The 14,212-nt window shown below is 39.0% G+C and overlaps 1 protein-coding gene across 13 annotated transcripts in view; it reads right to left on the bottom strand.

Moving 5' to 3' along the window:
• The window catches only part of dmd (dystrophin), a 500,656-nt gene that overhangs the window by 376,282 nt on the left and 110,162 nt on the right, over window positions 1–14,212 (bottom strand). For all 13 annotated transcript variants that reach the window (XM_055226238.1, XM_055226248.1, XM_055226250.1 and 10 more), the window contains exon 2: window positions 3,145–3,206. In XM_055226238.1, the coding sequence (XP_055082213.1) occupies window positions 3,145–3,206 (62 nt within the window). The remainder of the gene's footprint in view (window positions 1–3,144; window positions 3,207–14,212) is intronic.

Genomic DNA, 14,212 nt, shown 5'->3' with positions numbered 1-14,212 from the left:
AGATGTGTGTTCGTACGTGTGTGTGTATGTGGGTGTGTGTGTGTGTGTGTGTGTGTACGTGTGTGTAACAGCCTCATCCATCTCGTCGGACGGGGGGAATCTCCTGTTGTCTCCCATCTTTTATTTTCTCTTTCCGTCTCTAATCAAAAACGCTAAGATCACGTCGTCACAGCGGCTTTACTGTACGGTCCCTGTCACCACGGCAACCGCACACCTCCAGGACAAACCCGCTCCTCGACGTCGGGCGGAACGCAACTGGAATTTCAATTAAATATTAACAAAAAAAATAGAGTTAAGATGGACTTTTAAAGAGGGGGAGTTTTTTACCATCTTGTGACGTTTTTCCCCTCGTCAAAATCACGTCTGAAGAGGTTTGAGCTGAAACATTCACGCATGTTTGAGTAATATAGCGATCTCTCCTTGACCCTATGCAAACCCTTCTCACGGTTAAAAGTACGATTCAGTACAAAGCTCCGCCCACAAGCCTACATCACCCACGCTCCCGCACGACAACTTTACATAAATATACAAAAACTCGACAAGCCTGATGTGATGTGCTGACTGTGTTATGATAGCGCTCTGAAGGGGGAGGGACTTAGCACGGAGAGCAAAGGGAGAGGGGACTCGAAACATTAAAAACGAAAGTGAAACTGTCATGATGTGTTTATTTCTGTGCCTTTTCTGTCTCCCGGCGTGCTCTTCCCCCTCCCTCACCTGTCTGTACCTGGAGCTGGGCGGAGCTCTCGGCTCCCCCCGCGCGCACCTGCTGTCCATCTGGCTAATCACCACACCTGGCGTGGATAAGAGGAGCTGGGAGAAGACACTCGGCACGAGATCGTTGTCGTCCCTTCTTTCCTGTCGTTCCTGTGTCCCTGTGTTCCTGTCGTGCCTGCTTTGCTCTGTGTTGCTTCACCCTGTTCCGTACTGGATTATCTGTGTTTGGTGCCAGATCCTATGTGTGCCTTCAGCCCTGCTCCGACCCTGCTCCGACCCTGCTCCGACCCTGCTCCGACCCTGCTCCGACCCTGCTCCGACCCTGCTCCGACCCTGCTCCGACCCTGCTCCGACTCTGCTTCTCAGCCCTGGTACTGTCTTGGTTTTTCCCTGCACTCCACGTTCCTGGATCCTGGCCCGCACCTGGCTTCCCGCTCACCATCAGATCAACCCTCAGTTTTGTATCTTGTTTCAATCTGTACAATAAACACTGTAAATATTCCCCGAGTCTGCACTCTTTGGTCCGCTACACCCACCGTTACGACAGAAACTTATAAAACAATACGTTGTTTTGGGCAAATATAGCATTTTCAGAACAATAAAAGGAAACAAGGTGATCTAAATGTGTTATGCACCATAGAAGTAAATACCTCCTCTTTAATACAACACAGAAGTAAATACCTCCTCTTTAATACCCCAGAGAAGTAAATACCTCCTCTTTAATACAACACAGAAGTAAATACCTCCTCTTTAATACCCCGTAGAAGTAAATACCTCCTCTTTAATACCCCAGAGAAGTAAATACCTCCTCTTTAATACAACACAGAAGTAAATACCTCCTCTTTAATGCAAAACAGAAGTAAAATACCTCCTCTTTAATACCATGGAGAAGTAAAATACCTCCTCTTTAATTAAATAAAACTATTCAAAAAAGTTCAAGCCAAAAGCGATATGCAAAAGCTCTCAGTGCTCGTGATCGTTCGGCGAGTGAGCGTGGCGGCGTGCCAGCGTAGCATTAGCTCGTCCTAAAAGGCTGTTAAGAGCAGCAGTGGAAAAGTACGGCTCACATTATATTGGATCAAGTATTGGGACTAATGCAATTGTGTTTGCTAGCAAGGTGACACCGGGGATGCTAACGACACCCGGAGACGAGAGACGTCACGTTTGTTTGTTTGGGAAACTCCAATAAAATCAAATCAAACCTTTAAAATTATATTAAAGGCGCTGAACTTGATTTTACGGACTTAAAAACGTAAAAATAACAGAACTACTTCAGTTTAAACAGTTTGCAGTTGTCTGAAGTTATTCCTCACTTTTCTTATGCATTCAGAGCGTTTTAATTATTAAGGGGTTTCTCTCAACTCTCAGAGACTAGCATGCCAAAGCGCACTTCCTGATGTTTGGACAACAAACGCTTTATAATTACACGCAGACAGCACTTTATTTATTTTGTACAGTGCTTTTCAAGGCTTTCAAAACACTTTACTTCAAGAAACTGCACATTCATACACCAGTAGGGGGCAATGTGGGTTAAGTGTCTTGCTCAAGGACACAACAACAACAACAGCATTCATCTGCAGGAGCTGGAATCGCACCAGCAACTTATGGGCCAGTGGATAAATGTGGATAAACTGAGCAACTGTCCCCCAAAAATTGCAATAATCCAGTGAAATAATTACAAAAATTGAAGGAAATTATCTAAATAAAGTTTAAAAAAGTGAAATAATTACAAAAATTGAAGGAAATTATCTAAATAAAGTTCAAAAAAAGTGAAATAATGATAAAAAATTTAAAGAAATGATTAAAATAAAGTCCAAACAAGTGAAATAATTACAACTATTTATGGAAATGATCAAAATAAAATCCCAAAAGAGTGAAAATATTACAAAAATTGAAGGAAATGATCAAAATAAAGTCCAAAAAAGGTGATATTATTACAAAAATGTACGGAAATGATCAAAATAAAGTATATAAAAAAAGTTGAATAATTGCAAAAACTGAAGGAAATGATCAAAATAAAGTCCAAAAAAGTTAAATAATTCCAAAAGTTTAAGAAAATTATCAAAATAAAGTCCAAAGAAGTGAAACTATTACAAAAATTGAAGGACTTCATCAAACTAAAGTCCAAAAAAGCGAAAAAGAAAAATAAACCTGCCCTTTTCTTTCTCTCTTTCAACTTTCCATTAGCTTCGCCGTGATATAACCTTGAATCTGCACGAGAACCGCGGCGACTATTGTCCACGACTCGAGACCTCCCCAGATGAAAGAAGTCATAAAAGCCGACGGAAAAACATCACAAGCAATATTTTTCTCTTGTCAAAGGAAATTCAAATAACAAAAAAACAGGAGTAAAAAACGTGTACAGAGGGACAGGATGGATAAGACACGTATGAAAGTCTATGGGGATATTTGCAGCGGGGGATTTCTTACCTTAACTAACTGAGAGTTCACCCATTTCGTGAATGTTTTCTTCTGGACGTCTTCTCTCTCATCTGAAAACGACAAGAACGCAGAGTTAGAAGGAGGGATTTAAGAACGAAAAAGAAAAAAACGCAACAAGCCACAAGAAAAAATCGGACAGAAAGATGATCAAATACGGATTTTTTTCAGTCAATACCGATATCCGATACGTGTCTTGCTGTTGTACCCTTAAACCGATTTTGGACGATACTGAAATCAATATTTTAAATCGATGGCGAGGCCCCCCGATGTTAAAACAAATGCCGATATCTGTGCCGATATCACCCCGTCGCAACATCTCGAATTATTATTCAGTTAAATTCAAGTTTATTTCTGTAACACGTTTAAAACAACTTCAGCTGAACCAAAACACTTCACAAAAAAGTCAACAAAAAAACCCCATATGTACGAAAATAACAGTAAAACGCCAAGATGTCCTGTATTAAATAGTTAAATACCAGGGAGAAGAGGTGGGTTTTCAGTCTAATTTTAAACTGTGTTAAAGACTGAGAGGATCTGACAGGCAGAGGGCGCTGTTTCATCGTCTGAGCGCTGCCACAGAAACGGATCTGTCACCTCTGACCTCAAATAAAGAGAACGCATAAACAACAACACAACAACTTTTAGCACTGGATCCGATATGAAATAGAAAATTACAAATTATTAATATTAAAAGTATTTATTAGAATCTCTTAATAAAAAAAAGAAACACTATCGTTTTTTTTTTTTACAAGTTCGTTAATCTTATATACGACACTTTCCATGAGTTCTACTGAAAACAAACGCAACTTTCTCCCGTCGCCGCAGTAGAGATGGTTTATCGTCATAAAAAAGGTAAAAAATAATCGTTTTATGGTACGTTTTATGTAATCAAGACTCGCCAGAATGTTCCAAAAAAGCCTCAGCGTCTTAGGGGCCCAGAATTGGACTCTCACAATTCATTTATATCAGAGGGGGGCCCATGTGAGACTGATTGACCCAGGCCCTCAAATTTTCTGTCGACGGCCCTGTTCGTTTAGAATTTTCTCCTCCAGATCGTAGTCGTTCTCTCTGATACAAAAAAAAAGCACATTTACATAAAACTTATTTGAAATTGGAACTTATTCATAACATTAAAACAATCATTATTATTATTATCCGTAACATTTTTAAACTGTCAGCAAATTTAATCATCCAGATATTATCGTTAATCGCAGTTCATTTTCGCCAAGATAATCAGCAGCTCTTTAGGTCGAAATATGCGTCTAAAGCACCGTCCGATAATCAGGAAGTGCGCTTTAGCATGCTAGTTTTTCCCAGCTTTACCGTCACACACTTACAGACTCATCCTGGTGAGTGTTTAGGATGTTCAGAAAGCATAAATAAGCGAGGAATGACTCTGAACCGCTGCAAACTGCAAACGCAAAACGAAATAGTTCTGTTTTTCATGTTTTTAAGACGGTAAAAATGAGGTACAGCGCCTTTTGTCGCGTCAGTATTCAGACGATTTGAGAAAGTTGAAATAAAACTAAAAATTATTATAGTTTAGTGACAGTTTTCACACTTTGTATTCATCGTCTTGAGGTGTTTCGCACGATGACATAACCGCGCGCACATTATTACAAGAGACCGAACTCAACTCGTCTCAATGAACCCTCTGCCGATCAATCAACCTTTTTCATTTCCTTGTTCTGTTTTGACAAATCTCAAATCTTACGCCAACTCCAACTCCGACTGAAAGCGCGTCTTTAAAGTCCATTAGCGTCAACACTAACAAGCGCTTTGACACATGCGATCCGCCGTCTCTCCCCGCAGAAGAACGCGTTTGCCATTTTAACATGTTTAACTCGAGTGGTGCTTAGCGTGATGGGAGCGTTTGCTAATCTCACCCCAAAAAAAAAACGAATAACCTCCTCGTATCGGCAATCGCTAATTACAGACCTCTTCAACTCAAAAAGCAAAATATTCACCGATCTGAGACACTTTTAGGGCGTGCGGCGCTTTGGAAAAATCCTGGATCATGCATTATTTAAAATTCATTATGGGAGAAAGAGCCGTTTGCCGTTTGGGGGTGATCAGCTAACAGGTGCGCGGCGATAATGGGAGAAAACTCGAATTATTGCGTCGATAATGAAAATGGGGAAACGCATCATGGTACTAGCTCTAAATGTTTTTGTGATTTGAGTAAAGGGCAGGATAATGTCACGAGGATGTGATGTGGAAGAATAAATCCAGGTTTGAGCTGTAATTAAAATGAAAACAGGGCAGTTTCCTTGAAGGGGCGGAGCTAACCGGGGGGGGGGGGGGGGGGGGGGGGCGGGTTTGAGGGGGCGGCATAGAGTGTATAAAGAAGTGGACTGAGTGAGTGTGACGTCACAGCGTTCAGCTCCAGTCAAAACGAAGCTAATCGAGGCTAGAGCAGTTATAGCAGCGAGTTTGGAGCGGAGTTTCGTGTTTAGAGTTCTGACCGCGAGTATCATAGCAACCAAAGAGCCAATCCGGCGCAAGGTTGTTGAAGGTAACGCCCTTTCGCCACTGCACTACTAGTGTAGCAGGGAGCGAGCACTTAGCAACGCTGTCAATCAAACCTGCTGCTAACGCTAACAGAAGCGACCTCAGGGAAAGAAGACGCCTGATTTGTCTGTTATTAATGTTCATATCTTGATTTATGGACAAAATCATGAAATTAAAACCCCAGGATCGTGTAGAGCGGGTTAATACAAACATTTTAAGATCCAAAATGACAAGTCTGACAGCAGCAGGTGCAGAGAGAGGGGTGACAGTTTTTCAATAGAAAGTGAATTGGAGCCAGAGTCCATGGAGCCAGAAGCACAAACATGATCACTTCCTGTTTAGAACGTGGCAGCGATCAGGTTAGCTATGCCTATTTATATATACAGTCTAATTTTAATCAAGTTTTTTTTTCCCATTTTAGCCTCGAATGCAATACCTGTTTTGACCACTAGAGTTATGACAGTACAGTTTCCATCCACATCTGTAGACTCCGCTCTCTCTGTATGAGCTCAAGTTTTTCAATAGAAAGTGAATTGGAGGCAGAGTCGATGGAGCCGGGAGCGTGCCCATGCTCACTTCCTGTTTGGAACGTGGCGGCTAGCAGGTTAGCTTTTATAGAATTTATATAGAATGGCCAATGCTCCCCCAAAGATTTTTGCTCCATTTTCATAGCACATCCAATCTCAACTAAAAATGTGCAAATGGAAACTGCAGTGTTCAAAATGAGACTATAATAAAAATGTAAGAATTCCATAATAGTTTTGATAAGTCACTACAGGGGCTAATTACATTTAAACTGGATTAAAACAGCAACACATCCGTATAAGACTCTAAATTAACATTTTAAGTGGGCCCCCCCTATTGAACAACTTAGCCCCCCCATAGCTCCTCCAACCTAAAATGTCTGGCACCGCCCCTGGACGTACAACAGGCAAAACTACTTTTTTTTGTGTTTGTTTTTGTTTTTTGGTCAGTTTGGTCTCCTAGCAACAAGCTTTCAAGTGGAAACAACAAAACTCTCCACTCTGTGCCCAAAGATATTTTAATATTTCAGTTAATCGATTTTCTCAAACTGCATCTCGCCCCGTAGAGACATAAGGATCACGTCTTAAAGTAGCACCGACACACACCAAACTTCACAATACTAAACTTTACAACATTCTGACGAAATGCACAGAAGGATTTTTTAAATATGTAATTCCAAGTCTGATTTATTCAAGTTTTATCTCCAAAAACTGAGCCGAAATTTGAATTTTTAGGCAAATTTTCAGTCAGATCTGCTTTATTCAAATATTAAATAAAATCCAAAATCCCTTCTGTATATTTTTTAGTATCTAATATGTCAAAAAAAAAAGAAAAGGAAAGAAAAAAAAGAAAAAAGAAGAAGCAGCAAGAAATTTAAACCTGGCACTTTCCATGTTTCTGTTTTGAATGTCCCAAAAAAGGTCAATTTTACCAGTTTTTACGCACAAAATTTCATATGGAAACATTATATTTTGAAACTCTTGTAATACATTTTTTTCTTACATTTTTATAAGTAAACTACAGCAGAAGTTCAAGGTTCAAGGTTTCTTTATTCGTACCAACAGGGACTTTTTATTTGGCAGTGAGTCAGCTCATTCATGCACATATTTACAAGTTTCAAATTGATAAACTCTAAAGTTAAAATATTTTCCTATTCATCTCCAGCGTCTCGCCTTAAATCCAGAAAATGGTCAATGTACGGCAACCTCTGAGGGTCAAAACTAGATTTAAGATGTTATATCAACACAAGTCAACTGTATAAATAAGACAATATTGTTGTTTGTTTGTTTGTTTTTTTAAATATAAAACTAAATCATTGTATGGACATAGACATGGACAAGTTTTAATTTAGCTACAGCACGAAGTTGGAAGAATTTGACTCTAATAACATTACTTATTTGTTTTTCAAAAGAGGAGGAGTTTGAGAGGAGTCGAGATAAAAAATAAGATTTCTGACTGAACTTTGAAGACTGACAATGGGCCAAGAGAATATGTAAGGTTTGTGTGGGGCCCAAATAAAATCACCTTGGTTTTGTTTTCATTTGGCTGTAGGAAATGGTTTGAGAGCCAGGATTTTATTTCTTCTACGCATTTATAAATATTTGTCATAGCGGAACCATCTCACACAGAAACGGGTTCATTTCGCATCAGCAAATAGATGACATTGGGATAGATTTGAGGGGGAAGCGCATATACTGACAGAATAAAAAGGGGCCTAATATGGAGCCTTAGGGAATACCGCATTTGGTAGGAGCGGGAGAGGACACAGAATTATTCACTTTGACCGAAAAAGATCTACTATTTAAGCGGGCGCGTATACAAACAGAATAAAAAGGGACCTAATATGGATCCTTGGGGAATACCGCATTTGATAGGAGCGGGAGACGACACAGAATTGTTCACTTTGACCAAAAAAGATCTACTATTTTGGCAGGCGTGTATACAAACAGAATAAAAAGGGGCCTAATATGGAGCCTTGAGGAATACCACAAGTGATTGGAGTGGAAGAGGACACAGAATTGTTCACTTTGAATGAAAAAAATCGACTATTTCGGCAGGTGCGTATACAAACAGAATAAAAAGGGGCCTAATATGGAGCCTTGAGGAATACCACAAGTGATGGGAGCAGGAGAGAACACAGAATTGTTCACTTTGTATATGCGCCTGCCTAAATGGTAGATATTTTTCATTCAAACAGAATAAAAAGGGGCCTAATATGGAGCCTTGAGGAATACCGCATGTAATGGGAGCAGGAGAGAACACAGAATTGTTCACTTTGACCGAAAAAGATATACCATTTAGGCAGGAAATAACCGACTGATAAACTCTGTCAGTCACATCTCTATGGAAACAAAAACAAGCGATACTGAAAATTTCCACAGCCCCTCGTTAGTTATAAGTCAATATTATTTGTCAAAGTGGTGTCGTTTTTTAGCAGACGAAGGTGAAACAGCTCTTCCTGCCTGAATGGCTCTACGGAGGAGCCAGTCTATAAGTACTTGGAGCTGTTCTTTTATGCACCGCGCAGCCAGTGGAGTCAAAGTACTTGTGTAAAGTCAAGTCCCGGGGCCAGAACACTGCAGAACCGGAGCCGTATCAGCCTGAGTGATGGGGCTTGTAAATAATCCAACATGCCCCGTGCTCACCGCTGAGAGGAGTCAAACCAGAGCCATCGGCCGGAGCCAACAGGGCGCTCCGTCTGCTAATGTATGAAGCACATTACGGTATAAATCTACACGGCAACTAGAGCGAAGGACAACGGGGCAAAAGTACAAGCAGAAATATGTAGAATCTGCTTTTAACGCGCACGAACGGACGTTTTCTGGTGGATGATGCGCATATTTTTGTCTCCATGGAGTATTCTAGAGTAGATCCAGCTTTTTTTTTTGTTCCAATACAATATAGTACTTTGGCAAATCAATCGATACCAGTGCAAGGACAGAGAACGAAGCTTATTTTCTTAAAACACAGTTACTTTATTACACAAGAGACCCGTCTGTGTTATGTAACTGGATCCTTCACATCACGACTCAGCAGCTTTGTATGAAGAAAAAAATATATGACGCTCTAGGACAAAATCTGCCAGTAAATAGTCCCATTACATCCAACTAAAGACTCAACCTGGGTATCGACAGAAGTGATATCAAGGAAGCGAGACCCGATCCAGCTCATTTTTCAGTATCGGTGCCTGTATTTGTTTTATTCCAATTCAAGTTTACTTTTATATCACATTTAAAACAACTTTAGCTGAACAAACTCAACAAAAACATGACATGATACAGAGGAAAAGAACAACAAAACGCCACGATATCCTGTCTAGCTCGTGTTAAATGCCAGGGCGAAAAAGGTCTAAACATATCGACGCAAGCAAATGTCGCCACCGGGCCGAGTTACAGGTCAGATCTGTTGAAAAGCAAGCCCATTCATTGTAAAAAAAAAAGGGGGAACATTTCAAGCAAAGCAAAATTATCTCCTTAAACACAAACAGTTACAGAAATGGTACATCTTGAAACTACAAATGACAACTTTTCTGCAGAGTTCATTAAAACATAGTTCAACAGGGCCGTCGACAGAACTTTGGGGGCCCCGGGGGTAAGAAACCTTAGGGGGGCCCACCTCAAATATCTGTGTACATCCCTGGTTAGCGTAATCATATTTACACAAAATATTACAGTGTTTGTTCGTGGTTTTGTTTTACATTTTGGTGAATTTTATACTTTTACATATGAAACTGTTGCTGTTACCTAGCAACGATAACGCTAAGAAGGCTCAAATCTTGTCTAAATTGCACAATAGTTATGATTAGCAGAAAGAAAATGAACGAGAACGCTTTTATTTTGTGGAAGCTTTGAAAAAAACATCATCAAACAAGTCAAAGTTTTATAAATGCAGACTTAGCGTACATGCTAACGCTAAGGAAAACGAGTTGAAACAGTTACAAAATGTACACAAACCTCACTTTCACTCCGAGTTCTGTCTATAAACCCGACAAACTCCTCAACACAAACGGGATTTCCCAGCAGAATACACTTACAATACCCCATTCGTTCGCGCCGATGCGGGGTCACCTCCCATTACGGCGGCTAATAAACGAGCGCGGGGTCAAATATTTCACAAGTACACTACAGTACAGTGCGGGCGAGGGGCCGTGCTTTGACTAATGGGGCTGATATAATGAAACTTCCCCTTTAATTACAAGGTCCCTCGTCGCGGTGCAGGTGCTTTACGGAGAGACAAACGCGCGCACACATCCAGATAGAAAAAGGAACTAATGGCTTTGAGCGTCGAGGCGTGAATGAAAGAAGACGCACAAGGTAATCCCTCAGCATATGTGTGAGCTCGTGTGTGTGCGTGCGTGTGTGTGTATCCCCGTGATGTATGCACAGACACCGGCGTGGGAGGAGCGACATTCGAACGGATTGCACTGTGTTACAAAAGAAACAATTACAACAGAGTGATGGAAGGACGAGTGCAAAAAGCAGACTCGGTTTTTGCAGTTTTAACGCAAAAAAACATCACAATCTAATCTCTCGTTTGTGTTTGCGTTGGTGTAATCACGTCTGAAGTAGGGCTTGACCCCAAAACGTCACACTGTGGTGCTATTAAAATAATTAAAATAAAACAAAATTGAGAGCTGCAAAGAGCGGCGGGACGGATCTGTTGTTTTCTTTTCTAAATTGTCTAAATAAAAATAGTTGTGATTGTTCAGAACAGCAGCAGTTACATCGTGTTATGGTAAAATGTTCAATAAATGTAACGGGCAATTTACACGGGCAAATTAATCGTAGAAAAATATACAAAAAAATATATTAAATGGATTCACTTAAACATGAAACATTGACCCTAAATTTAATTAAAACAACATCGGCTTTTCTGTAGCTCCAAAGTGAATCATGTGTATTTGATGTTGATTTATTTAACTTAAAGTGACAACAGCTTTTAAAAAATACAAGTTTAATATTATGAAATTGTCTTATTAAACCAGTTTATGAACCAAAATGGGATAACAATTAATCCATGAAAATGTTCAATATCGGCCCAATATGTGATACCAGGGTCACATCAGTGCATCCCTGAATATTTGAAGTTTACTGAAACTATACAGCTGATTTTAAGTTGTTTATACTAAAAAAAAACACATTTAACAAATATATGATGTCGTCTTTTTCCATTTGATGTTGATCCAAAAAAAAATAAAACTTAAAATCCTCAAATTTTCTCTTGTAATTTCCTCAACATTTATAAATTCTATACGTCATTGACAAAAGTTTGGACACAACCTCTCAATTCTTTTTTTTACATTTTTTTTTTTTTTGGTCTTTATTTTTACTATTTTGTACTTTTTATACACACACAGAAAATATCAGATATATGAAGTAACTTATATGGAGTTATGTAGTAAAGAAAAAAAGTCAAATAACCCGACTAAATATGTTCTGACAAAGTAAAGAGGAGATACTTTGAGGATTTGAATATGAAACATGAAAAAAAATAAATAAATTTTAAAATTGTCAACATTTGCACATATGAGGTCTTCTGTGTGTAAAATGTAGAAAATATTAAAAAATAAATTAAAAAAAACATTGAAAGTTGAGTGTCCAAGCTTTTGCCTGACTTCTGACAAATTTACGTCAATATGAGTCTATTTTTAGTGTATTTATTTATATTTAAATTTATATATTAATTAATTTATATTTATTTATTCATTTATGTTTATTTATTTAATTATATGTTTTATGTATTATATATATATATATATATATATATATATATATATATATATATTATATTTGCATTTAAAATTGGATGAAAATAAATAATCTTGCACTCAAAAATAATTAGGTTAATTTGTTTTTTTGTTGATTTATTTATTTACTGTTTTTTTTACCTTTTGTTTATTTATTTTTGGTTAATTTATTTGATTTTTTTATTATTATTATTTATTTTGTGTTTTGTTTTGTTTTTTATTGCTTTTCTTTTGTAATTCAAATGTTCTTTTTCTGTTTGGTTCCAGTCACGTCTCCAGGCTCGCTCTGCATAAATGAGTTAGTGTGTTTACGTGTGCGTGTTGTGTGTCGACCCGGGGTGAGATACAAACACACATAAACACACACCAGAACAGACACACACACACACACAGCATCGCCTTTGGAAAAAGAGACAACTGAACCCGGATCAAACATGAACGATACACACAAGCGCACACACACACACAGACACACACACACAGACACAGACACACACAGACACAGACACACAGACACAGACACACACAGACACAGACACACACCATCACAGAGGTGTCACGACTGACGACTAAACTCAGACTGAGCTCCAGAGCCCACACAATTAAAGGGGAGGGGCGTTTTATACTCGTGTTACACTATTTTCTGATTTATGTTGTTATATAATGTCATTTCCTCGTCAAACAGACCTGGAGTTGTGTTTTTGCTTCATTCGCACATATTTAACACACAAAAAACCCACATATTTAGGCTGAGTTCTTCTCTCAAACTGAAAACGCTCTGTTCCACCTTGTGATGTCATCATGTGGTAAAACAGGAAGTGCTCCACTGTGTTTTTAAACTCCACACACCTTCATTTCTAGAATCATTTGGATCATTTCAGACCTGGAATTGCCACTTATCTCGACTGAATTAAAGATAAAAAGGGGCTGTTAACTTAAAAACTACCACTTTATGACATCACAAGGTGGAACAGAGCATTTTGAGCTTAACTGCAGGTCTATTTTTGAGGAGGTAACATTATAACACGACTTAAACCTCACAAGAGTCAATTTTGTGTAACGTAGAACTTTTAAGTGACATAAAAAAATAGACTTAAGACATAGTGGTAAAGCTGCACTGTGGAATTTTTCCAGCTTCTCATCCGCTTGCATTAATTACATGGACACGAGGAGACGAAGTTACAGGTCAGATCTACGGGAAAGCGACCACACTCATTGTTTTTACTGTACGTTTAAACAATGAAACATCTGTAATAGAATAAACGCAGGACAGGTCAGTTTAATGTCACACTGTGGAACATTTCAAAGCAATAACATCTCCACTTTTAAGTATTTTTCTTAATTAACTTAATGCGTAATCTTGTGCGTTTGACATGACCTCTGCATTTGACCTATGAACCCAGGGGAGTCAACACAAAGGGGAACAAAGGGGTCTGTTGTCCCGGGGCCCAAGGTTTTAGGGGGCCCCAGAATTAGACCCTCTTCCTGTTCATTTATATTAAAGAGGGGCCCAATTAACACTTCCAAAAATATAACAAAAATACCAGATTGGTGTTTTCTTTCGAGCCTTGTAGCTGTGTTCAAAATGATTTTCTTTACAGTCCGTGCACTTCGCCGCAAATCGACCCTGACCCCGAAAAAACCTCGACAAAACCTCGACAAGTCCAGACCGAACCATCTGAACTTCTTTTAAAAAGCGTCCGAACGGCCCGACCTTCAGAGGGGTCAGAGATGAGCGGAAAACGTGAGGACAAACAAAGACGAACAGAGGCACGGAGGGCGCGATGAAAACTGCTATGCTAGCTCCTCACGCGGGCTAAAGAAGAGCGTTCAGCCTGCACATTTAAAGGTCAGATAGAACTTAAAACCTCCTCAAAAACAGACCTGGAGTTGTGTTTTGTTTGAGTAACTCTTTATTATTAGTCTGTCTACATCTGCAAATCTCAAAATGCTCTGTTCCACCTTGTGATGTCATCAAGTGGTAGTTTTCAAATGAACCGCTACCTTTTATCTTTAGTTCAGTAGAGATTGGCAATTCCGGAGCTGAAATTTAAATGATCCAAATGATTCTAGTAAATTCTAGTAAAGGTGTGTGGAGTTTGAAAACACAACAGCGCACTTCCTGTATTACCACATGATGATGTCACAAGGTGGAACAGAGTGTTTTCAGTTTGAGAGAAGAGCTCTCAGAAGAGTTTGTCTGTTAAATGTGTGAGAATGAAACAAAACACAACTTTATGTATGTTTGTGATGAGGAAACATTATCGTGCAATA

Source organism: Periophthalmus magnuspinnatus, chromosome 2 (assembly GCF_009829125.3).
Source record: "Periophthalmus magnuspinnatus isolate fPerMag1 chromosome 2, fPerMag1.2.pri, whole genome shotgun sequence".
Classification (NCBI taxonomy): domain Eukaryota; kingdom Metazoa; phylum Chordata; class Actinopteri; order Gobiiformes; family Gobiidae; genus Periophthalmus; species Periophthalmus magnuspinnatus.
Note: the sequence above shows the minus strand (reverse complement) of the source record. Positions and strands in the feature narration are given on the sequence as shown.